The sequence below is a fragment of the Furipterus horrens genome, unplaced genomic scaffold, assembly GCF_987537825.1.
Source record: "Furipterus horrens unplaced genomic scaffold, mFurHor1.1.pri manual_scaffold_1, whole genome shotgun sequence".
In the NCBI taxonomy this organism is placed as follows: domain Eukaryota; kingdom Metazoa; phylum Chordata; class Mammalia; order Chiroptera; family Furipteridae; genus Furipterus; species Furipterus horrens.
The window spans coordinates 70,431,341-70,458,317 of record NW_028327171.1 but is presented as its reverse complement, the minus strand read 5'-3'; the positions used below and the strand labels follow the sequence as shown (position 1 = coordinate 70,458,317).

At 33.7% G+C, this 26,977-nt stretch overlaps 1 protein-coding gene across 1 annotated transcript in view; it reads left to right on the top strand.

Moving 5' to 3' along the window:
- Positions 1-26,977, top strand: part of GBE1 (1,4-alpha-glucan branching enzyme 1) — a 267,728-nt gene that overhangs the window by 164,979 nt on the left and 75,772 nt on the right. Inside the window, exons 8-10 of the mRNA XM_090275929.1 lie at positions 14,343-14,458; positions 16,585-16,712; positions 21,290-21,388. Coding sequence (XP_090132055.1) covers positions 14,343-14,458; positions 16,585-16,712; positions 21,290-21,388 — 343 coding nt within the window. The remainder of the gene's footprint in view (positions 1-14,342; positions 14,459-16,584; positions 16,713-21,289; positions 21,389-26,977) is intronic.

The following is a 26,977-nucleotide window of genomic DNA, read 5'->3' as shown; positions in this document are numbered from 1 at the left end:
TTAAATGGATAGATGTTTCAGGGAGAAAATCAACAAGGAGACAGTGGCCTTAGCACACTAGATCAAATTGATTTAATCAATATCTTCAGAGCATTTTTTCTGAAAGCAACAGAATATACATACTTTTCAAGTGCACATGGAACATTTTCTAAAATAGACCACATGTTAGGACACAAAACAAATCTCAATAAATTTAAGAAGATTGAAATCATGTCAAGCATTATCTCTGACCACAATGCTATGAAACTAGAAATTAATCACAAGAAGAACATTGAAAAACACACAGAGACATGGAAGCTAAATAACATGTTATTAAACAATGAATGGGTTAACAATGAGATCAACAAATAAATCAAAAGATACCTGTATACAAATGAAAATAGAACAAGACAATCCAAAATCTGTCAGTCACTAGAAAAGTAATCCTAGAGGAAATACATAATATTATAAGCCTATCTCAAAAAACAAAAAGCTCACATAGACAATCTAATTTCACACTTAAAGGAACTTGAAAAAGAAAAACGAAGCCCAGAGTAGAAGGAAGAAAATAATAAAGATCTGAGCAGAAATAAACAAAATAGTCTTAAAAAATGATACAAAAGAAGATAAGATTGACCAACCTTTAACCAGATTGATTCATCAAGAAAAAAAAGAGAAAGGACTGAAGTAAGTAAAATCAGAAATGAAAGAGGAGAAATAACAACTGATACCAAAGAAATACAAAAGATTGTAAGAAAATATGAACAAATGTATAACAACAAACTGGACAACCTGGATGAAATGGGTAAATTCCTAGAAATATATAATTTTCCAAAACTATATCAGGAAGAATCCAACAATCTGAATAGATAGATTACACCTAGTGAAATTGAAGCAGTAATCAAAACAATCACAACAAACAAAAGCCCTGGACCAGGTGGCTTCACATGTGAATTTTACCAAAAATTCTGAGAACTAACATCTCTCCTTCCAAACTATTTCATAAAATTCAAGAGGAGGGAAGGCTCCCAAACACATTTTATGAGGCTAGCATTATCCTATTTCCAAAACCAGGTAAAGTCACTACAAAGAAATAAAATTATAGGCCAGTATCCCTGATGAACATAGATGCTAAAATCCTCAACAAAGTATTAACAAACCAAATACAGCAATCCAAATAGAGCAATGCATCAAAAAGGTAATACAGCATGATCAAGTGGGATTATTTCCAGGAATACAAGGTTGCTACGACATTTGCAAATCAATAAATGTGATTCACCACATAAACAAAATGAAGGATAAAAACCACATGATCAGCTTTGGCTGGTGTGGCTCAGTGCTTTGAGCACTGGCGTACAAACCAAAGGGTCTCTTGTTCGATTCTTAATCGGTGCATATGCCTGGGTTGCGAGCTAGATACCCAGTCAGGGATGAACAAGAGGCAACCACACATTGATGTTTCTCTCCCTGTCTTTCCCCCTTCCCTTCTCTCTAAAAATAAATAAATACCATCTTAAAAAAAAAAACAACACATGATCATAAAATAGATGCAGAACAAGCCTTTGATAAAATCCAGCACCCATTTATGATAAAAACTAAGCAAAATGGGGTTAGATGAAACATACCTAAACATAATGAAGGCCATATATGACAAACCCACTGCCAGCATCATACTCAACAGGCAAAAATTACAAGTGTTCCCTTTAAGATTTGGAACAAGACAGGAATGTCCACTTTTATCTCTTATTCAACATAGTACTGCAAATCCCAGCCACAACAATCAGACAAGACAAAATAAAAGGCATCCAAATTTGAAAAGAAAAAGTAAAACTGTCTTATCTAGAGATGACATGATTCTGTACATAGAGAACCCCAAAGATTCCACCAAGAAACTACTAGAACTGATAAATGAATTCAACAAAGTAGCAGGATAGAAAATTAATATCCAGAAATCAGTTGCATTTTTAAATGCCAAAAATGAACTAACAGAAAGGAAAATTAAGAAAACAATTTCATTCACAATTGCTACAAAAAAAAAAAAAAATACCTAGGAATAAACCGAACTAATGACGTAAAAGACCTGTACTCAGAACATAATAAGACACTGAAGAAAGAAACTGAAGATACAAATAAGTGGAAGCACATACTGTGTTCATGGATAGGAACAATTAACATCGTTAAGATATCTGTACTTCCCAAAGCAATCTAGATTCAATGCACTTCTTATCAAGATACCAATGATGTATTTCACAGAACTAGAACAACTATTTCAAAAATTTATATGGAACCACAAAAGGGCCCACATAGTAACAGTAATCATGAAAAAGAAGAACAAAGGTGGATTAATAACTCTACCTAATATCCAACCATTCTATAAGGCCATAGTAATCAAGACAGCATGATGCTGGCATGAAAACAGACACATAGATCAATGGAACAGATTAGAGAATTCAGAAATAAACCTATACTTTTAAAGTCAGTTAATATTCAACAGAGGAAGCAAGCACATACAATGAGCTAAAGAGAGTCTATTTAATAAATGGTTTTGGGAAAACTGGACAAATATGTGCAGAAAAATGAACCTAGACCACCTCTTATACTAAACAAGAATAAATTTAAAATGGATCAAATACTTAAATATTAGACCCTAAACCATAAAAATCGTAGAAGAAAACATAGGCAGCAAACCTCGTACATTGCTCATAGCAGTATTTTATTGGATATGTCTCCCCAGGCAAGGGGTAAAAAAGAAAAAAAAAAAAAAAAACTAAACCAGTGGGACAATATCAAACTAAGAAGTTTTGCACAGCAAAAGAAATCATCAACAAAATAAAAAGCCCACGAAATGAGAGACCATATTTGTCGATATATCTGATAAGGCCTTAATATCAAAAATTTACAAAGAACTTACAAACTCCACACCAATAAAACAAACAGCCCGATTAAAAAATGGGTAAATGACCTGAACAGGCACTTATCCAAAGGGGACATACAGATGGTCAATAGACATATGAAAAAATTGTTCAACATCACTAATCATCAGAGAAATGAAAATTAAAACCAAAATGAAAAACCACGTCACACCTGTCAGAATGGCTACCATGAATAAACCAAGAAACAGCAAGTGCTGGCAAGGATGTGGAGAAAGGGAACCCCTAGTGCACTGTTGGTAGGAATGTACATTGGTGTAGTCACTATGGAAAGCAATATGGAGATACATCAAAAAATTAAAAGTGGGTGTGCCTTTTGATCCAGCAATCCCAGTTCTGTGAATATATCTGAAGGAACTCACACACTAGTTTGAAAGAACATAAGCACCCCTATGTTCATTGCCGCATTGTTTATGATTGCGGAGATATGGAAGCAGCCCAAGTGCCCATCAGTAGATGAGTGGATAAAACAATGTGGAACATTTACACAATGGAATACTACTCAGCTTTAAAAAAAAAAAAATTTTACTCTTTGTGACAGGATGGACCTGGAGAACATTATGCTAAGTGAAATAAGCCAGTCAGAGAAAGACAAATACCATGTGATTTCACTCATATGTGGAATCTAATGAAAACATGAACTAATAAGGAAAATGGGGACAGACTCATAGATGGAGAGCTCGATGACAGCTTAGCAGGGAGTGGGAGGTGAGGGGGTGTAGGGATTGAGCTAAAAAGGATAAAGAACTCATGGACATGGACAACAGTGTACTGATTGCTTGGGGGAGGGACGTAAGAAGGGCCCAAATGGTAATGGAAAAACATAATAAAGATTAAATAAAAAATAAATTATATAGACAAAGATACCATGCAAGAAATTAAAGAATAAAATAATGATTAAATAATTAAAATAAAATTACAGTTAAGACAAAATTAATAAAGCCTCAGTATGCATTGCCATTTTTTTTAAATCAGTATTTTGCAGTGGCTCCCAAGTACCAGGTATTGACCTAGGCTTGGCAGACACAGCAGCAGCACAACAAACATGGTGACTATACCTCAGATGCATGGATAGTTTATTGGAAAAGATTAGTAATAAATAAAAAAAATGTTGTAGTGTTACATATGTAACACTGTTATGTATATAATAGCTATATAGACAATAAAAAAGGAAAAAGTTAGATAATGAGACATAAAAGAAGATCACAGTGTTACATAAGCGCTAGGCAAATAGAAATGAGGATGATATGGTTGACAGAGTAACAGGGTGTCCAGAGAAGGTTTCCCATCTGTCATATTTGAGTGAAATTTGCTTGACATTTGCTCTCGGGACCGAATTCCAGGAAGAGGTGAGGAAATCCCTGTGTTTGAGAGGAGCTTGATTGTGCTTGAAGAACAGAAGAAAGACCTCGATAACTGTTGCTTAATGGAAAGGAGAAATTCACAATATTAAATTAGTGGCAGATCATCTCAGACTTTGTAACCAGGGCTGTAGACTGGATTTTATTCCAAGTGAGGTGGGACTTTGTTTTACAGGGCAGGGTCACTCTGGGCAGAATTTTGTGCTCCGCGTAGGTCGTTCTTTTGAACTTGGCTTCGCACTGTACATTTTCAAAGTCCTTGGGCATTGTCAGTCTATATATGTGAATTCCAGGTGGCTGATTTTCACAATTTATCCCATGTCATTATATATGAAAAATAATCGTAAAACATATCATGAAACTTGAAAATAATTTTGTATCTTTTTTAAAAGTTTATTTTATAAGCAGAGGCTAAATTCTCAAACTTTTCATCAGGTATCCAGATATTCTGAAGAGGATGAGTTTTTATTTCCCAGGCCTGCATCCATTGTAAATGTGAAGTTCCTTTTAGTCTATTACTTTATCTTTTACAAACATACCAATTTGCCTTTGTCTCTAGAATGTTTTTATTTATTTTACTCTGAAATAGCACTTTAAATTGCTGTCAAGAGACAGATATGTATAGTAATCCTCTGCTTTGATTCTGCAATGAGACCTGACTTCAAATCCAGACTTCAGTACCCATCAGCTGTGTGGCGATGGGAAAGTTACATTACTAACACTGGTAAAATGTGAATTTTAAATGCAAGATTCAACAAACTATGGCCAAATTGACCCAAATCTGCTGCCTGTCTTGGTAAAGTTTTATTGAAAGGCAGCATGCCCATTTTCTTATTTCCTATGACTTCTTTTACCCAGTAACAGCAGAGCTGAGTCATTTTGACATAGACAGAGTGTATGTGGCCTGCAAAGCCTAACATGCTTATATCTGACTTAAGAAGAAAAAAAGTTTACTGAACCCTGTTATACTGTATATCTCTGAGGGTTGTGGGATATTTAATGGAATAATTTATACAAAGCACTTAGTAGAAGACCTGGTGTTTAATAAGCATTCATTACATATTTGCAATTATTACAATTTTTAAAAATTCATTGTGTTGACTTCCAAATCATCAGGAGAAATTGACTCTCATGAAGAGGCACCATTGGTTATGTGTATCTTTGGGGATAAAGCACCCAAGCTTGAGAAGTCTGTTTATAAGTATTCATAGTTTGGTGACACTTGTCTCTTTCTGCATTAATAATACTTCTGGATGTTGGAAGTTCTATTTTGCCTACTAATCTGTCCCTGATATGGATATTATAAATTATATATGTAAAAGTTCTTGGCTATATTACAGCAACATGGGTAGGTTGTTAAATTAATCATTGCAGAACCTTTTGAAAATCTAGGCAGCAATGTGCAAATGCAAAATTTATAACTGGAGCAAACAAAAAGAATCTGATGATTCCTTAAGGATACTGATGTTTTTGTGGTTTCTTTCCTTTGTTGTCATCACCAGAGATTTATATAACATTTGGGAAAATTTTAAATATTTAAACATAAGCATTTTTATTCCAATGTAAGCTATATATACAGGCCTATCTGAACTTACTCAAATTAGAAGACAGGCATACAACCTTCTTTTTTTTTTTTTTTTTTCCATTAGGGCATATATTTGCATAATGCCCACATTCTAATAAGCAATTTCATGTATTTATAAGGAAATATGTTTAGTGAAATCTTTCAGTTTAATAAAAAAGTTCATAGAATTATATGAAATGAGAATAGTAATCTACTATTTAAAAAAATAATCATACTAGGTAAGGTACAGAAAGATTATGTATTTATACTGAATTTTAGAAAATTGGCTAGAATACAGTTTTTTGACCTCCTTGTCAGATGTGGATTGGCAACTTTTCTGAACTCATACAAAGTGATTTCTTTCCCATAAATTTGAATGGGTGATATAATGTTGCATTGGTTCTATAGACCTCAGCCTTCAATATAACTTTCTGAAGAGCCTAGCTTTACCTCCCCAGACTAGATTAGCAGGTCTTCTCTCAGTACAGTGTCATACTACGGTATTTTTCTTTGTGTAATTAATCACTATTGTAATTAAATGTGATTGTGTTAATATTTTTAAGATGTCCGTCTCTCCCATTAGACACTGAACTAAACGAGAATGGGTATTGTGTACTTCTTATTCATCACTATATCCCAACAGCTAGCATTATGCTTGGCACAAAGCAGACGGTCAATATATGATCAGTACTCCAACACATAAATACTACACTACTCCAGAAAAAATAAATGCGGAGTTTTTTAAAGGCTTATTTTGTTTTGATGTTAGTCAAAATATGCTTATCTTAATGAAGACTTAATTTGAATATAAAATTATATTTATTAGAACCATTGGTCCATTTCAATTTATACTTATGTTTACGGATATATTTCAAATCTGTTTACTATCTAGTAGGTGCCAGCAGGAGCTCTTAATTTATGCTTTACTGTATTAAACACTACCAACCACATTATATACATTATCCCATTTAATCACCTTTTAGGAGGGTCTTTCAATTTTCTTCCATTTTACAGTGTGCACAGCTCAGGCTTAGAGAAATTGAATTCCTTGCCTAAGTTCATACAACTAATATACCACATATTAGAGTGATGGATATGTGGGAATTAATGTGGTTTTATTTTTTATCCTCACCTGAGGGTTTGTTTATTGATTTTTTTAGAGAGAGGGGTAGTGAGAGAGAGACAGAGAGAGAAAGACAGATGAGGGGAGAGAAAGAGGTGAAGGAGAGAGAGAGAGAGAGAGAGAGAGAGAGAGAGAGAGAGAGATGGGAGAGTAACATTGATTGGTTGCCTTCCATGCATGCCCTGACCAGGGATCGAACCTGCAACCTAAACCCTAAGTATGTGCCCTAAGAATTGAACCTGCAACCTTTTGGTGTATGAGACAATACTCCAACCAACTGAGCCACCTGACCAGGGCTTAATGTGATTTTAAAATATTGGTATATTAAGGAAATTGCAAAAAAAACAAAACAAAACAAAAAATACCCACAAGAATTATAGATGGTTGTGCTGAATGTGGTGGTATATTATAATTATATTTAAGAGTTGAGGTTTCACACCCAAAAGGATGAACCCCACCTGTACCTGTTACCTGGAGGACCCTTAGCATTTTATTTAACTTTTCTAAATCTCAGTTTCCCAAACCATAAAACATACTGGGTAGTATAGCCTTGTTAACTGAGACTATGTAACATATGGAGTCTGGTGGTCAGTAAACACTCACTGAATTTGAATTCCTTTTTCTTTTGTGTATAATATCACATTTCTCCCTTCTATTCTACTCCAGTAGGCCACTAAATGCTAGCTTTCTTTGTGGGAATGTATACAAATATACATCACAGAGCTGTATATTATTTAGCAAATTTAAATGTGATGAATAGCAGCCTCTGTATTAATTCCCTCAAGAACACACACAAATGAGCACATGCATACTTCCCCTTCCCCATACACAGACCATTTCATAAGGAGCTGTGTGCCTCTTTTATTTTCAACCTGCCCTACCTCTATCTCTATACGAATGCTAGTCCCCAGTTCATCTCCTCTTTGCAGTGACTCTCCATTTTGGGTCTCAGAGTATAGTGTTGCATATTAAAAACAACTTCCTCAGTGTCCTAAAGTATACCAGTATTTTCCTTGAATGTTGCCCTAAAATATTCATTATTTGGGGGTGATAGTCAGGAGTCATCCTCCTGTAGTCAATATAATTTATAAAATTATAATTATTTTGGACTGGAAAATAAAATTAATTCTCAGGTGCTTTATGCTTGTATATCTGCAAGAACTTTATTCTCCTTCACCTATATTTTCCTTGTTTACTTTTGATACTCTATTGATATATTCATCAGTAAGTTGTCTCAAGTCATCTTTTGAAATGAAGTTAGCTAAATATACATAAATAAATATTATATACTTAAGTATAGGTCCCTGGCTGGTTTGGCTCAGTGGATTGAGCGTCGACCTGCGAGCTAAGTGTCGCTGGTTCGATCTTCCAGTCAGGGCACATCAGAGAAGGAAAACTCTGATTCCAAAAAACCTCCGCTGCCTTGCGGCATACCTCTTCAGGGGAAAGGCTAAGGGAGTAAACCCCGACAGAAAATCCGGAGCCGGAGTCCCTAAGGCGGTTTGACGTTGTAGTCAACACCGGCAACTCCTGCGGCGCACCTGAAGCCAAGCTGTATTGACTCCGTCTTTCCCTTGGACCCTTCCACTGCGAAGAGGGTGGGGGGGGTCTGCTGCATGGGCAACAGCAGACCCTCCATATCACCCTGCCCAGGCTCTGTAGCTTCAGCTTCACTGGAGAGGACACTCCAGCGTCATCGCAAGATGTCGATTCAACACGGGAGGAGACAGATACCGTGTCACTCCCGAGTCGGACTGCACAGCCATTCTCGGCGGTGCAGATAGACTCTTAAGAAGCTACACCATCGTCTCTCGAGGCTCTGTAGCTTCAGCTTCACTAGAGAGGACACTCCAGCGTCATCGCAAGATGTCGATTAAACACAGGAGGAGACAGATACCGTGTCACTCCCGAGTTGGACTGCACAACCATTCTCAGCGGTGCAGATAGACTCTTAAGAAGCTACACCATCGTCTCTCGAGACGGACGGCTGCCGACTTAAGTATAAATTTTAATAAGATAATGGGAAACTATCAAGTTCAGAAATGTATCTTCTACAACTTATGTAATAGTTAACTATCATAGTTTACCTGTTATAAATAAATCAATGAGGAGGGAAAGCATGAAAAAGCAAAAGTAAATGAATAGTTAATGTTCCTAAACTTTTATCATTAAAACAAGCTATTGAAAGCTGATTACCAATTATGGTTTAATATTTTTCAATGATGTTTATCTTTATGTATTCAAGTCACTGTCAGTGTTTTGATCTGCAGCAATAATTATCTTCATTCTATGGGTAAGGTAGGGTTTTTGTTTGAAAAACAAGAATGTATGTCTATCTATATACTTATGTCTATATGTTTTGTTTTTGTAATTGGCTAGCCTATAGTGATTTATTCTGGAGAAGAATAATGCCTTGTTCAGGTAAGATATGTAAGAATTTCACATAATATCTCCCCTATGTTTTGTTATAGGGGATGACCTAACTTGATTTTCTGCTTTCTGGTCCTTGGACTGTGCAGCTTTTTGGGTTATCTACTTTGAAAAAGCATTTCACAAGTATTAATGCTTTGAGAAATCACCTTTGATAACAATCTTTGTGAGATAACAAAGAAATATGAACCTATTTAAAAACTAGCAATATGAAAATTTATTAATTTCTTAATCACTCAGATAATAACTATCAGGCTGATTGGGTTATATGTTGTTTTAAGTTTGTCTCTTATATCAGACTGAACACTTTCACTTTTGCTCTTACTAGTGGTCTCTTTCTACTCCACATAAACACACAGAGGTACAAACACATTCTCCTTCAAGTTTGCCTTTTTCTGATCTACTTCAGCACATAACCAAGCTTGTCAAGAATATAGATTAAAGTAGAGAAAAAAGAGACTTGAAAATTTCTCAAGTTGAGTATAGTAAGTTCTTACTTTATATCATATATAGGTTCCTGGAAACTGCAACTTTAAGTAAAACAACATAAAACAAAGCCAACTTTATCACAGGTGAATTGACATAAACAAGAGTTAAGTTTCTGCAGCATATTTCTGGGACACAAGCATCACCAAATTCTAAATAAAGACCAAAAACACTTTTAATATTAAACATCAAAATAAATTTGAGTTATTTCTATATTTAGGAAAGGTTAATAAAAACAAGTAAGATTATTATTTTTCAATGCACTTAGTTCAAGGCCATGGGTGTTAGTAGCCTATCCCTGTGGCTCAGGCTGCAAGATGGGAACCTGCCCTGGACAGGAACCCATCTACCTCAGGGCCACTCACACCCACCCACACTCACATTCACACTCACTCGTATTGAAAGTGCAGACATGCTAATTCACCTCATGTGCTCAGATCTGGGATGTGTGAGGGGACTGGAGTCCCCAGAGAAAATCCAAGCAAACATGGAGAGAACATGCAGGAATTGATTTTTTTTTTTCCTTCATTAAGGTAAAGAAATGGCGTTGAAGGAAACATTATTTGAGGACCTGTTGTATTTCTTTAAGTAAAATGTAATTGGAAGCATTTAGCATATAAATATACAATATACTGTTCTTTCCTACTTATTTCCTAGAAGATGCAAACATAGACTTATAGATAATACAAATAGAGGTAATTTTAATACAATATTTAATAATCTAAGAACAAATTAGTCCTTATGGGAAAGAAAATGATTTATTTTAATAGTGAATATAAATAACCAGGACTCAGTGGATATAATATGATTAAACAATAATTTACAGCAGTTCCTCTCTATATCGCATTTCACTTATCGCGGCCTCACTGTATCCTGGGACTTTAAAAAATATTATATTTAATTATTTATCGTCGATTTCTTGCTATATTGTGGGATTTTGTGGTACTGTATAGGTATGTTGTTAAAGTTATGTAGTTTTAGGAGTGTAGAATGTGTTTAAGAACATAAGTAAATACATTAAGTGGAAAGTTAATAAGGGAGTGGGAAAGGTTAATAAGGGACTGGGAACAGTTTATAAGTGTGTGGGAAGGGTTTATAAAGCCTTAAAAAAATATATAAATAATAAAATAAATGTAAGATTCCTACTTCGCGGATTTTCACCTCTCGCAGAGGTCTGGAACATAATACCTGCAATAAATGAGGGAATACTGTATATAAAATAAAGCTGTACAGGTGGAAGTTTATGAAGTCATGTAATATTGAAAAAAAACTTCAAAATAATTTTATAATAGCTACTCATGTTCTGAAGTTTATATAATTACAGATATTTAGTAGTCGAAATAAGTTTGCTCTAGAGTTTGTGCTGCTTGCTACCTAATTTTATTTGAAATTAATATGTACAGTAGCTTCGCTATATTGTGTCTAAAATCCAAGATACATTTTATCATTGATGTTACTGCTATCTAGTATTAGATACAAATAATCACATTTTGATTATTTTAAGTTTTTCTCTTAATCAATTTCTACTAACAAAGTATGATATCTATAGAAAAGTATGAGCAAAAATATAATATTTTTTTATTTATTAGTTAATTTAATTAAAATTAAATAGATGAGTTGTAAAGAAATTTTTTAAGTAGAGTAGGTAGATATAACTTGCTTTTCAATAGTGACATTTTAGAATATCTTCTTTAAAAATGTTATTTTTATTGCAATTTAAAATTCTATTATTTTATTTGACATGCCATGCCTCTTCCATAAAATAAAATGTTCTTTGCTCAAGGTCAGTCAGTTGAAATATGCAGATCAAAACATATGCTTCTTTTTCTCATGGTTTTATCGTGTACCATTTAATAGCCATTCATTTTCAGTGACTGTTGACTAGCTAAGAGGAATATGAAATGTTTTTTTCATATTTATTATATTTAACCACTGTTTAATAATGCCACTCTTTATTAGCATATGATATTAGTAGATGTAGTAGACTAAGTTGCTTATTTTGAAAATCCTAGGAGTCATTAAAGACCACAAATTAATACAACATTAAATACGTTTGAACTACAAATGATAACTTCATCTAATAAATATTTCTATATCTGATTATACTTGTTTGCAAAGAAAATTTGACTGTTTTATTGTAAAGTTTATTGGCAGAAATTGAGGCAATCATCAGTTTTTTATTTTAGAGACAGTATCCTAAAAACCTTAAAATGGATTTTCTGTGTGTGATAAAATTTCCTTAATAAACCCTCATTACTTGATTACAGGTGGAATATTTCAGACATCTAAACCAATTAGAATACTGATTATTTTGATTACCAGAAATGCTTAAACGTGTATATTATTCATCAATGTATTCAGTTTCTATATCAGACAGCTGTAATTTAAACATTTTTAGTAGTTTCTGATTCACAGGAAAGTCAGCCTCATTTCATTATCTTTTTCTGGATTTTTGGGATTTGCTTCATAAAAACATATCAGTAAGCTGATCAACTGACTGTAGGCAATATAGATGACATGGTATTAGTTTCTAACTTATTTGTTAATTAGTTTAAGATATGATGCTAACAACTAAAATAACATATAAATTTATGCTGGTCACTAAAGTACATATATTTTTGACATCACTTTATGAAAGTCAACATCTGACTCCAATTATTTGGAAAGTAGGCTGCCCTGTGGTCTTCAAGGATAGGCTTTAAATGCCTTCTGTGGTATTTGCAATTGTTTTTAATTTTTTAAATTACTGTTGGCATTCAATATGACATTAGTTTCAGGTGTACAACATAGTGGTTAGACATTAAGAGCTTAGGAAGTGATTTCCCCAGAAGTCTAGTACTGCCCTGTCCCCATACGTAGTTATTACAGTATCATTGACTGTATTCCCTGTACCGTGCTTTCTATGCTGTGACTATTCTGTAACGGCTGGTTTTTACTTCTTGACCCCTCTATCTTTTTCACCCGGGCCACCAGCCCCCTTCCGATCTGGTCACCATCAACTTCTATGAATCTGTTTCAATTTTATTTGTTCATTTATTTTGTTTTATAGATTCCATTTCGCCGAGAGCCTAAAAGTGCTCTAAAATATAAGGTTTATTAATTTAAAGTTTTTTTATTAGAAATTTCTATACAACATAAGTATTTTTGTTCTTGTTCACTGGTATAATACCTCTTTGTTTTTGTTCCCTTTTTGTTGTTGTTAAACAGAATTTTTTCTTAAACCCTGAGTGAATATTCAGTAATAGAAACTTAAGAAATTCTGCTCTCATAATGGTTTGGATCTAACAATCTAAAATGTCCATGCTCCCTTTCATATCTTCTGCATTGTTTGGGTTTCTGTTTTTTATTTTTATTTATTTTTTAACTTCAAGTTAGTTTTCAAAACTTAAAAGTAAGTTATATAAAGCAGTTCATTACCAACAACACTCATCTGTCCCAAAGTTTAGATTTACAATTCTGAAGTTGATTGTGATGACTTAATCTCCACTTATGTCAGACTGATGTTTAATATATGGAAAGTTGAAAATAAAAACGTACATTTTAACTGGGTTAAGCACTTGTGTATACTGTTGCTGCTTTGTCATTATACTAAATGAGGTATTAAAGTTTTAAAACCATAGTTATAATAAGATGGAGAACTCAACCATAACTGTGTGACTAAAGAAAATTGTAATTGATGATCCCTCTTTTCAGTTGTCCGACATAGCCTTGTTTCATGTTGTGATTTTAATTGAGTTATAAAAATTCTTTGGTAATATTTTCCTCTTTTATGGAGGTAGGACACTTTCACTTATAAAACATTTTACTTTATTAAACATGTGTTTTTAGTAATGAGGTCTTTTATTTTCACCCCCACAAAATAATAGTCCAGTAAGTGTAGTGTTGCTTATTAGATTTTAAGTCTTTATTTTTTCTTTTTACTTTTTATTCCAAATTGTATTGTTTGAAATTATGGAATGGGGAAATATTTTAAGCTGACAAACATTGAAGGCAGTTTTTCTAATGATAGTAGAATTATATTTTCTAAAAGGACAAACCATGTATTACATATTACATATAAAATTGGTTATAATACACATAAAAATCTTGTAGAAAATTCAAAGATAAGCAACAGATTTTTTTTTTTCTTTTGGTATTTTTTGTTTTGCTTTTTGTATGAGAACGCAGCACTGAACAAGGCAAGTCCCTGCATTTTGGTCCTGATCTACACATATTTCCTCAGTTTTTCTTAGATATTAAGTGATTTTGTGGCTAACTTTAATAATTTTCTTTTTTAGAATGAGTTTCATCAAACAAATGAGATAAATGTTAGCAGTTTACTGATTTTTATAGGATATATTTCTTGAACATAATAATTCTTAAGGTATACATTTATAATTTTAATTAATGCTCTTAGAAAACAATATATTACAGTTAAGGAAAACATTATATACCATTATGCTTAAGTATATATTTCTCTAATATTTTAGCTGGGAAGTTTTAAGATTCCTTCTGTCAAACATAAGATGGTGGTTGGAAGAATATGGCTTTGATGGATTTCGTTTTGATGGTGTTACATCCATGCTCTATCATCACCATGGAATGGGTGGGTAATCTGCTCTGTTACAGATATACCTAATGATTCTATGTTATTTTTTTACTGGCAGGTTACAACCAGGTTTGGGGTTCAGTTATAGAGCTGCAATGAGTGTTATTATTGGCATGATTTTTATTATTTCATTGTACGTATTTTCTGTAGTCACTTCTGATCCCTTTTTGGCAAGAGGCTTTGTATAAATACATTTTTAAGTAAATAAAAGATAATGATTTTCATTTAAATATATGTATTTAATAATATGCTATTTTTAACATGTAGCTTTCTTTTAAAATGTTTTTTAAGGAAACCCATTTTTGCAGCACTCTCAGAACGTGAACATTTTCATTTACAATGAAAACTCAATAACAAAAATAACAAATGAGAACATTTATTAATGTGTAGTTTCCTGCATATTAAACATTAAAGAAAAAAAAATATATATATATACTTGGTTTTAATTAAATTATAAATTACTTTATAATAAAACACTTTGATCAGAGTTTTTCAATTTAAAAATTGCAGAAAGAAATAGGACCACAGAATCTAATTCTTCAGTAGATAATATGTCAAAGAATTATATTTTAATAGTCAAATATTTACCAGCAACAACCTATCCAAAAAAGGGACTTGAGACTGTCGATCTTGAAAAGTGGCTGCCAAGGAAAATAAGCTGTACTCAAAGTGCAGTGCTGTCTGCAAACGCTGCAGCACAGTCCCTTAAATGTTCCTAGGCACAAAGTTGCACCTATAAAACATGTCAGGTTTCATTAATATCCTTAAGTTTGGAGAGTAGTGTATTTAAAGGATGAAAAGGAGAAGCATGACGAAATTCAAGAAAGATTTTCTACCAAATTAAAATATCCACATGCCTCTTCAGTACCTTCCTCTGTTGAGGGCTAGGAATTTTCTAAGAAATTATAGAATTGGGGAAATAAACTGAAATCTATGGATGTGGGATACACTTTTAATTCTGTGGCGGTTGCAGTTTATCTGAGAAATACAAACAAAGCCACCTGTGCTATAATTTTTTTGACCTAATGGATAAAAACGGTAAAGAAAAACATTCTGAGTTACTTAACATGTTTTCCCTCTTTGAATGGTGAGGGTAAAACAAAAACAAAAAAACAGAAGCTGCACTGCAAAAGAACACATCCCAGGAAAAAAAAAAAAAGCTGAGAATAAGCAATTAACATTAAGACAGAGTGTTAAATTCACAAAATACAGTACTAAGTAGAAATTCATTAGGTGACAACTGGGAAGAAAAGTCAATATACCTGAATGGATGAGAAAATGCCTGGGTTCTACTCCTCTGTCATCAATAGCAATGCCTATAAAATTCTCAAAAGTGTGACTGAGAAATTTGATAGTTGAAGTGAAGTTGAGTTATAAATTTGAAAGTCCTTAAGGAATAAGACTTCTGTAATTATACTTGAAAATATTATTCAGTGATGAAATCCTGTAAAAAAGAGCGATTCAAAATAAAGAACATAGAGTTATAGGGAAGCAGGGGGGAAAGATAGGTGATAAGCATTAACTTGACTTAAAATATGTGTAAACAACTGAAGGAATAGCAAATACATTGTATAACCTCAATAACTAAAATAAACTGTAAGTAACCAAAATTAGGAGTTGAGGCAGAAGAAGTAGGAGGATGTTACAGAATGTTAAAATCTTTTTGTCATCATAGGAAATCCATATTGCATAAATTGAAGGATATATTTAAAATAGTATAAACGTTATGTCTCAATTTTATGATAGTGTTCATAGTTGCTTTCAGAGGTATCTAATAGAAGTTAGGTAAATTAACATTTGATATGACAAAAACCATATCTAGAAGTTGAAATTTAGAATTCCTTTCACTATCATTTCAGTATATTTCTCTTCTATAAAAATCAATTAAAAATGAAATCAAAGTATTTTGTTTGCTTTTATAAAACAAAAATTACAGGATTATTGATATGGAATACTTTTCTAACTTAGATCATACATTTCTGATGATAATATTATGTGGTGTTGAGGCCCATGACATTTTACTATAACAAAACTGATATCAGCAAACTAATTGGTGGTGAAATTTGTGGAGTTAAGACTTGCATGTTAACATATTGCTTCTACATTGATTTTATGTTCTCTAGGTCAAGGTTTTTCAGGTGGTTATCATGAATATTTTGGACTACAAGTAGATGAAGATGCCTTGATTTATCTCATGTTGGCAAATCATTTGGCTCACACATTGTATCCAGATTCTATAACAATTGCTGAGGTAAAGCCGTAATGATCTCTATCCCCTGATTCCCTTTAATATAGAACAATTTGTCAGCATGTAATATTCAAATAATTAATCTCATGTTGTCAATAATTGCATAACTGAAATTGTACTCTGACTACAGTGCAGCTACCTTGTATGGGTGTCACATTATTTAGAATTCACTGTTTGCCTTCTAGGAGATAGTGTACACTAATTACTTGTCACCATTCCATTGTTAAAAGAAAAAATGCCAATGGTTAGAAAGTAAAATATCCTAATCAGTGGACAGGTCCTTCTGCCATGAGACCTTCAACAGAGAAAAGAATCAAATATGCACATCCTTCTGTCTATTTATTTATTTATTTATTTATTTCTGATTTAATCATTAGAGATGGTGTGGATCACTGCCTGAGAGTTCCTCTGAAGCCTCCCTTGTTCTGATGCGATTACCTTTCTTGTTTACGTTACTGCTCTCTGATTATCAAGTGTTCACTAGTTATTCATGATTACTGAATGTTCATGATTAACTGTCCCAAAGCTGCACTGTAATGATATAATTTGGTATATGTATAATTGACAATTCCCCTCTTGGTGATAAATGTGATAAATTAAGAAGTTTGTTAAATGCTTATGCTAATTTAAATTTAGCACTAAACTCCCTCTGGTTTCCTGAGTCTTCTGACTAGAAATTATTATTACAATCAAATTCAGTATGTTAAAACTATTCTATAAAAAATGTAGTGGATGTCGTATGATAATAATAAGACTGTTGTTAAAGAATTCAGAGTTAAGGTGTATTTTTACATGGTTGGCCTTTAGTTCATTGGAATGAAATGTGGTAGTTAATGACTGTCTCCTTTATATAGTATTTACTATTCATATACCATTTTTTCTTATTCATTATTTCTCACAATCCCAAATCCCCAACTAGGTGGTATGATTTTCTGCATAGAAAGCAGTTACTCTCTTTACTCCTTTTCCTTGTAAATACATATCTTCTAGGAATAAGATGTGAATTTTAAATTCCTGGAATACATTCTTATATAGAATTTTTAAAAACCCAACAATTGTAATACCATTTTGGTACCCAGTATTAATTTCACATTATCTACTAACATTTGATCATAGCTTATAAATCTTGCTAATGCTTGTGCTAATACTTTGTACTGACTATTTTTAAACATCAATCACAGTGTTTTAAACTTTTGTCTTTCGTATATTTTATCTTTCAAACATCAAAAATTAATTATTTTGTCAATTATGTTTATGGCGATTCAAACCAGAGATATTTTATATGAAAAATTATTATAAACAATTAATGACAGCACAGATCAAAAGTTCATACTGAAAAAAAAAGAACCAATTACTTAATACATGAAACTTAAAATTGTTACATTGATCTTTTCAGTCATTTCAAGTAAAATAGTTTCATCATCTAGGGAGTCCTTGTCTGATTATCAGTATTTCTACCAATGGAACTTTGAGATTTAGCCTACTTTATATTACTTGGTTTCAGATTTTTAAAAAACAAGATGTGTCTTCAATTTATTCTACTTAAATTGAAAACTACTTCAATTTCAATACATCACTTTTCTGTCTTGTGGGAGTCTCTTCAAAATGTGTAATTGATCCTCATGAACTTATTTTGAAGAAAGGAATGTGTATAATGAATAAGTAATGTAATTTTATAAAAAGTCCTAGAGTAGATATTTGAATTTATTTATAATGACATTTATTGAAATTGAAACTTTTTTCTGAACTATATCTACCACTCCACATGGTTATATTTGCTATATTAATTTAAAATATTTTTCTCTTTTTTTCTTTTTATTTTATTGTTGTTCAATTACAGTTGTCCCAATTTTACCCTTGTTGCTCTCCCCTGCCCCGCCCACCTCCTTTTCTCCATAATCAATCTCCAACCTGTTGTCCCTGTCCATGGGTCATTTATACTTGTTCCTTGACTAGACCTTTCCCCTTCTTTCCCCAATATCCCCCTCCCCTCTTCCCTCTAGTCACTGTAAGCCTGTTCCTTATTTCCATGTCTCTGATACTATTTTGCTCATTTGTTTGTTTTGTTCATTAGGTTCCTCTTGTAGGTAAGATCATATGGTATTTGTCTTTTGCAGCCTGGCTTATCTCACTTAGCATAATACTCTCCATTTCCATCCATGCTGTCTCAAAGGGTAGGAGTTCCTTCTTTCTTTCTGCTGCGTAGTATTCCATTGTGTAAATCTACCACAGTTTTTTTAGCTACTCATTTATTAATAGGCACTTAAGCTGTTTCCTGCACTTGGCTATTGTAAATAGCACTGCTGTGAACATAGTGGTGCGTAAGTTCTTTTGAATTGGTGTTTAAGGATTCTTAGGATACAATCTCAGCAATGGGATTACTGGATCAAAGGGCATTTCCATTTTTAAGTTTTTGAAGAAATCCCATACTGTTTTCCACAGTGGCTGCACCAGTCTGCATTCCAACCAGCAGTGCAATAGGGTTTCCATTTCTCCACATCCTCGCCAGCACTTGTTTGTTGATTTGTTAATGATGGCCATTCTGACTGGTGTGAAATGCTATATCATTATGGTTTTCCTATGGATCTCTCTGATGGATAGCGATGTTGATCATCCTTTCATATGTCTATGGGCCCTTTGTATGTCCTTCTTGGAGAAGTGTCTGTTCAGATCCTTTGTCCATCTTTTAATTTAAAATACTTTTTAATGAAGATTTTCACCCCCTCTGGAATAGTTGTAAATGCCCTTTAGATATTAAAGAATGAAAATTGTTTTAACTTCATTTGAAACACCTGTGCTTATTTTAGTATGCTTTGTTAGATGGTATCAACCCTGTATATTTAAAATATATTAATTTTATTGCTCTTTATGTTTACCTTTTTTCTTCTAATATTTTTAAAAGATAGTTATTAACTCAATTTTCAAAAGAGAGCTGCAAATATGTCATGTACATTAATGGGGAAGATTTCTAGGATTCAGATTTAGGAGTCTAGACAAATTGGTGTCCAAATAGTTTTTTTTTTTTTTTTTAGTAGACTCTATTTCCTCTCAAACTATTTCCTAAAGCTAAGGTAAATGCAGAATTTACCTTAGTGTTTTCTTGAGAAAATTATCGTGATCTTTAATACCATCCTATAACCAGTCTTATGAAAACTCCTGGTCTTACGGAAACTCTTCTCAGAAGGCATTGAATCTCTAATCCCAGTGCCTAATATGTGTACCTGATATTTTACATATTCAACCAATGCTTATAAAGAATTGAACTAGAGAACTATCATATCTGTGAAAGTGTAGCTTATTTTAATAAATATAACTTCTTTTAAAATGGCTTATTTTCTGCTAACCTTCCTTTTTTACTTACTTTTCCAATCATCTTTTTTCTACTTTTATACACTATAAAGTACTGTGTAGAAATAAGATATAATTGACAAATGTCTTATTTCTCAGTGGTTGTATTACACAATGTATTATATTTATATACCTCGGATCCACAAAAAAAGCTAATTAATAAATGATTTCGGGAGACCATAGAGGTCATACATTTCTTTGTTCCAACTTTTCTGTGGGGGTAGTTTGGGGATGGCATTGTGGAAGAGGAAGTATTTATTTCTCAAAGTATGATATTCTTTTATAGGAAGAGTTTGGGCAATGACATAAGTAGAAAAGCTTGCGACATGCACAGGGAAAAGTAAATATTTCAAATTGGATGAAGTATTTAGTACTCGAGATGAAATACTACAAAATAATGATAGAAAGACATAGGTCTCTCCATTGTACTTCCTGTGTACTTAAGATAACAATTATCACAATTGTATCATATTGTCACTTCATGGTAATATGAGTGTATATATATTTAGGTTGTGGTTTATGAATCCTTGAAGATCAGATAATATGCTTTATATATCTTTAAATCCTGGCAGCACCTTCATTCATTCACTTAGCAGAGTCCTGGCTCTAACATTGAGAAGCATATATCTTTAGAGATCCCTTCACCTCAATAAGCCTCAATTTCTGTATCTTCTGAATGAAGAGGATCCACTAGATAACCTCAAAGACCCTTATACTGAAAGCCATCTTATTGCTTCACTCTTAGTGTACTAACTCTACTTTCCATTTCATCAGAAATGAGCTAAGTGAGCTAAGTGCTCAAAAATTACTCTCCATGCCTGATAAGCAGTATGACAGAAATATGCTGTGTGTATTTTTGTGTTTCATGAATGCCGTAATGAATAAAAAAATGTTGAGAGTAGCTCCAAAGTCAGTCTAAGAAATCATGTTCTAGCAATAATAGTTGTACTGTTCTGTTTTCTGTGTGTGATAGCAAGGAAAAGAAAGATATGGCTACATGAGATCAAAGTTGTCCTGCAGTGAAGAGCATGACACAAAATTTTATTGGGAAATGAGATATGCTATCAACAGTTTTATCTGCTTTTCCAAGTATGCTACCGAAACACTACAAAAATATGTGCTTATGCCCTTATATATTGTTTTCATTTATTGGCCTTACCATTACTGTCATAAAGATATTTAGTAAAAATTTGAGCAGTATGAACTGATAATGCTGATGTCCTTTGTTTTAGGATGTATCAGGAATGCCAGCTCTGTGTTCTCCAATTTCTCAGGGAGGGTGTGGCTTTGACTACCGATTAGCCATGGCAATTCCAGATAAATGGATCCAGGTAAGAGTTCCTGTAAATATTTTTTTGTGTATGGATAGTACATATTACATTGCTTTATTTATTATTTTTTATATATTTCTTAGTCATAATTATTAATTATAGATATTATAATTGAAGTACTAAATTATCCCGTGTGTTAATGCTTGTGCTTCTCAAACTTCTAAAAGTTCTAATATAAAGTATTTATTATTGCACTATTCAGGCAAGGGAGAAATATGATTAATATAAGCTTAGTTATGTAATTATTAATGCAATTGTACAGAACTTCAGTGCTCTATATTTAAAACACGTTAAACTTCATCAAAGCATCCATTTCTGCCTGAAAATTACCAATTCATGTAGAAGTTACTCCTTAATTCCCAGTACTTGCTTCCTAGTATGGTCTTTTTTTCAGCATATTTGGATTCACCCAGTCCTTCATTCAGCATTTAACAGTCCTCAGCACGTGTGTTAGTAACTAGAAATGAATAATTGTACATAACACCTTACACATCATTTCTAATATAATTGTATTAAACTTAATAATAGTTCAAGCAGTTTGGGTTGTATCTTATTTCATTTAATGTGTGCAGACAGGACTAAATTTGTTAAATATACTTAAATATAATACAGAATGTTTTTGAGTGGCCAAATCCATAATCATAGGCTGAACATGTGTAAGGAGTCAGATATATATCAAATAATCATAGCTTTCTGGTAAGCCCTTAGTACAGACATGAACTGGTGCCATGAGATCACAGTGTTAGGAGCACTTGACTTTGTACAGAAAAACCATAGAACCTGTTATGAAGGAAGTGGCTATTGTAATCCTCTCTTTCCTGTGGCCCCAGGCAATTTGTGCAATGCACAGCTGTGACATTAAAACTCTACCAACACTATTTCTGCTTCTCCATTTATAATGACTCTTCAACATTGTTGACTCAAAAAGCAAGCATTTTATTGAGACAATTAATCTTAGAAATCAAACAAATGAATGTCTTGCTTTAACACCTGAAAGTTGCTTTATATTTGTTATTTTAAAACCTGCTATTGTCTTCAAGTTCCTCACCTTGGTTTAAGGGTCTTTATCCACTCACCATCCCTTACAATCTAATCTTTCACACAGACTTTTTCCCCAGCAAGTGCTAAGTCTTACTTTGTTAACCTCCCACTGAAAAGCCTTTACCATTCCCCAGTCTTCGTGTGAATTCAAGAATATTTCAGGGGGTACATCAACCTAGAATTTTTCCCAGTCAATCATAGCTCACAGTGGGATTAGTTTTTTTTTCTGAATGATGGCAATTTTTTAGAAATTTTAATTTATTAAGCATTTTAGTACCTTGTATGCTGAAGGCACTGTGCTAGGTAGCACATCATACAAGTGGAAAATGTATTGTCCTGGGTTTAGGATGTGAATAAACTACCTATTTAGATGTACATATTCTGAGGCAGATATCATCTTCTGTTTTATGTAATTATTTAAAAATATTTTTGCAACACAAATATAAAGCCCTTAGTTAATAAAACTAGAATTAAAATAATATATTTTTGTAAAAGTCAGTAATATTCCCTGACTTTTACAAGTTGTGCACTTAATAAAATTAATTGCATAAATGACTGTCATTCCCTCAAATGTCAATAAAACATGCAATCATATTAATCCCAATGACAATTGTACCCAGAATGTATGTGGCATTCATTGTTATCTACCCACAGAGTATGAGCTAAAGTAAATGCTAGATTCCATTTATATTTTTGTTATTCAAAAGCAAATTAATTATTATTTTCTACTTGATGATTTAAGAATCAGTAGTTTGGACTACCATATTAGTGTAATCATTTCTTGAACAAATATTTGCCTGTCCAAAATATGCCTAATATGCTGTATCCCTTTTAAGTTTATTTGATTATTTTTATTATCTAATAACTGCTTATATAAAGGTTATATATTTAATTGAATTCATTAATTTCATTAATTCCACTAAATATTTATTGTGTACCTAGTATTTTTATTATATAGATTTTTAATTAAACATTTTGTATTGAGAAAATTGTAGATTCATATGCAGTTGTAAGAAATAATGCAGTGAAATCTGATACCTCCTTAACTAATATTCCCCCCTCCCCAATGGTAACATTTTGCAAAACTATAGTACAATATCACAACCAGGATACTGACATGGATGTAATCAAGATTCAGAACCCTTCCATCACCACAGGTTTCCTTGCATTGCCGTTATAGCCACACCTACACCTGCATACTCACAGTCACTTCTGAAGCTGTGGCAACTGCTAATCTAATCTCCTTTCTATAATTTAGTCATTTCAAGAATGTTATATAAGCAGAATCATACACTATGTAACCTTTCTGGATTTTCATATTTTATTTGGGAAAGTTCTCTGGATATTCATGCAGGTTGATGCATGTATCAGTTGTGTATTGGTTTTTACTGCTGAATAGTATTCCATAGTATGGATATACCACAGTTTAATTATTTGCCCATTAAAAGACATCTGGATTGTTTTCTAGGTTTTGGCTACTATTTTTTTAAAAAAGCTATTAACATTGGTGTACAGGTTTTTCTATAATCTTAAGTTATATTCTAGGATAAATGTCTGTATGTTTTCATTATTTTAGGGTAAATGCTCAAAAATACAATTAGTGGATCATGTAGTAGTTGACTGTTTAATTTTTCAAGAAACTGCCACACTATTTCTAGAGTAGCCGTACCAGTTTATATTCTCGCCAGCAGCATTGCAGAGATTCGGATTCTGTACATCTTTGTACGATAGCACTTGGTGTTGTCACTTTTTATATTAGTCATTCTAATAGGTGTGTAATGATACTGTTACCAAACAAAAGTGGCTGCCTGTTACCACCCATAGGCAGATTCTGTAGGCAGAGGTTGGTGGGGAAGTAAAGAGGTCTTTATTAAAAGGTTGAGCAATTTGGGAGGACTGGCTAGACCCTAGCCCCAGGCTCATCTCTTCTGTAAAACACAAACAAAATCTATCTGTTCCCAAAAAGACTAACACCCAAAACAATGCTCAGAATTCCCACTCCATCCTTTGGAGTCCCGGGTGGCTAAGTGAGTTGCTGTCCAGCTTCAGGCTCCTACCTGGTGTCTGTGTGTAGGGATGACACCATCATTTGCCACACGGCTTCAAGGACCAGCAAGGTCCTGCAAATCCCTGCCCACACATCTCCCAGGTGGATCCAAGAGGAATAGAGTGTGTTTCTCCCTTCCCTTGGTTTAAATCTCCTGGCCCAAACTTCTGCCATTCTCCTGAAGAGCCGGCCTCACCCCCAGCCAGTCCTGTCCCTTTCCCAGGCTAGACTGACAAAACAGCACCATCCCCTGCTGCCATGTTGACCTTTACTGTCACATGAGGTCATGTCCACTGGGACCAGAAGGGAGTAGTAGGGCTTTTAGTCTTAGCCAAACATTTCGCTAGCCTCACGCATGCACAGTGCAATGGCTTCCTTCTGGGCGTCTTTGCGCAGGGTGGGCCACACTAGCTTGGTTAGCTGGGGTTGGGGGTAAGCATGCAACTTCACCTGCGTGCCGCAGGCATTTCCTGCACCCCGCCCTTCGCACTTGGGGCACTGGCCAGGCTCCACTGGTATCAATATCTTACTGTGGTTTTAATTTACATTTCTCTAATGGATTATAATGGTAAACATCTTACATCTTTTCATTTGCTTATTTGCCTTCTGTGTGTTCTCCTTGGTGAAATGTCCATTCCTATTTGATCCATTTAGTTTACTATAAAACTTTGAGAGTTTTCTATATATTCTAGATTCAGCTCTTCTGTTGGCTATTTGGCTGACAGATATTTCACTTGGCTTCTCATTCTCTTCATGTAGACTTTCACAGAGCAAAAAATTCTCTGTTTATTTTAAATTTGATGGGAGCCAACTTATTTTTCATTTTAAATATTTCTCTTTTGGTGTTCAGTTCAAGAACTATTGACTTCCCTGTTTTCTGTTAAACATTTTTTATAGTTATACTTTCATATTTGTTTATGATTCATTTTGAGTTAATTTTTTTACACTGTGGAAGACTTAATCCGTTTGTTTGTTTTCTCTCTCTCTCAACCTATGAATGTCCAATCCTCACAGCATGATTTATTTATTTTTTATTCTACATTTCATTGAATTGGTTTTGCACATTTTTCAACAGTTAACTGTGCCTATTTGTGTAGATCTATACATGTGTTTCAAATTGTTGCTGTATCTAATTACCACAAACTAAGGGACTTAAAACAACACAAATTTACCATCATCTAGTTCTTATATTTCTGTACATCACAACTCTGAAATGGGCCTTAAAAGCCTAAAAGCAAGGCACAGGCAAGACTACATTCTTTCTAGAAGCTCTAGTTTTCTTGCCTTTTCCAACTTCTAAAAGCCACCTGTATTCCTTGGCTCGTGGCCCTTCTTTTATCTTCAAAGTCAGCAGCGTAGCATCTTAAGTCTCTATCTTATGTCTACATGTTGTACCTCCTTTTTAGAAGGATCTCTGTACTTACATTGGTATCCAGATTTTGGACATTAGGATGTGAACATCTACAGGTGACCATTATTCTGCCTGATTCAGCCTGCACTCGGGTGCAGCAATTTACAGAGCAATCAGAAGTTGTGGCCAAGCACATCTGAATTTCGTAGGGGAAAAAAGCCCACAAAGGAGGATGCAAACCAGCCTGAACCCAATTTCTGGTACCAAATTTGTGTTAGTTTTCTCTTGCTGCATAACAAATTACTACAAACTTAGGAACTTAAAACATTACTCAGTTATTATCTCACGGTTTCTTCAGAGGACATCCTTTATATTCAAAGGTCGCCCCTCAACAGCGAGGTAAAGGATCACACAAAAGTGTGAATAAGAATAAGAAGGGACCATGAGGGTTATCCTAGAATTTTGCTGATCACAGAATGCAGTTGACACTTTCAGCAGAGAAATGTGCCCATGCAGAGAGTAAAAGAAAAGAGGCTATTTTGAGGATGTAACATTGAAGAGCACCAGCTTTTATAAGACAGGCAGTTGAAGAGACTTTGCAGGATACCTAGAGTAGCGGGAAAACAAAACAAGTTTCACAGTGGTAGACTAAGAAGGAAAGTTTATGGGGCAGGAAGAAGTCAGCCTTGTCAACATGTAGAGCTGGTAAGTATTAGCCTAAGAGCAATTACTAACTTAAGAAACAGTCATCTGAGATCTTGGCAAAGCATTTGCATCGAAATTGAGTTAAAGGGGCAGAAGGCAGATTGAAGACTGTGACAAAGTGGAGACAAAAATGTGTGGTCAGTTCAGATAATTATTTAATAATAATTAATCTTTAAACCTCTATTTACTTCTTAATTTATTTTTATTGTTTATGCTATTATAGTTGTTCCCACTTTCTCCCTTTCCCCACCCTCTCCCCGTTCTAAGCCAATCCCCACATTGTTGTCCATGCCCATGGGTTGTGAATAAATGTTCTTTGGTTAGTCCCTTCACCATCTTTCATCCTTTCCCACCATCCTTTCCAGCAGCTGTCAGACTGTTTCATGTATCTAAACTTGTTATTATTTTCTTCATTTGTTTATTGTGTTCATTAGATTCCACATGT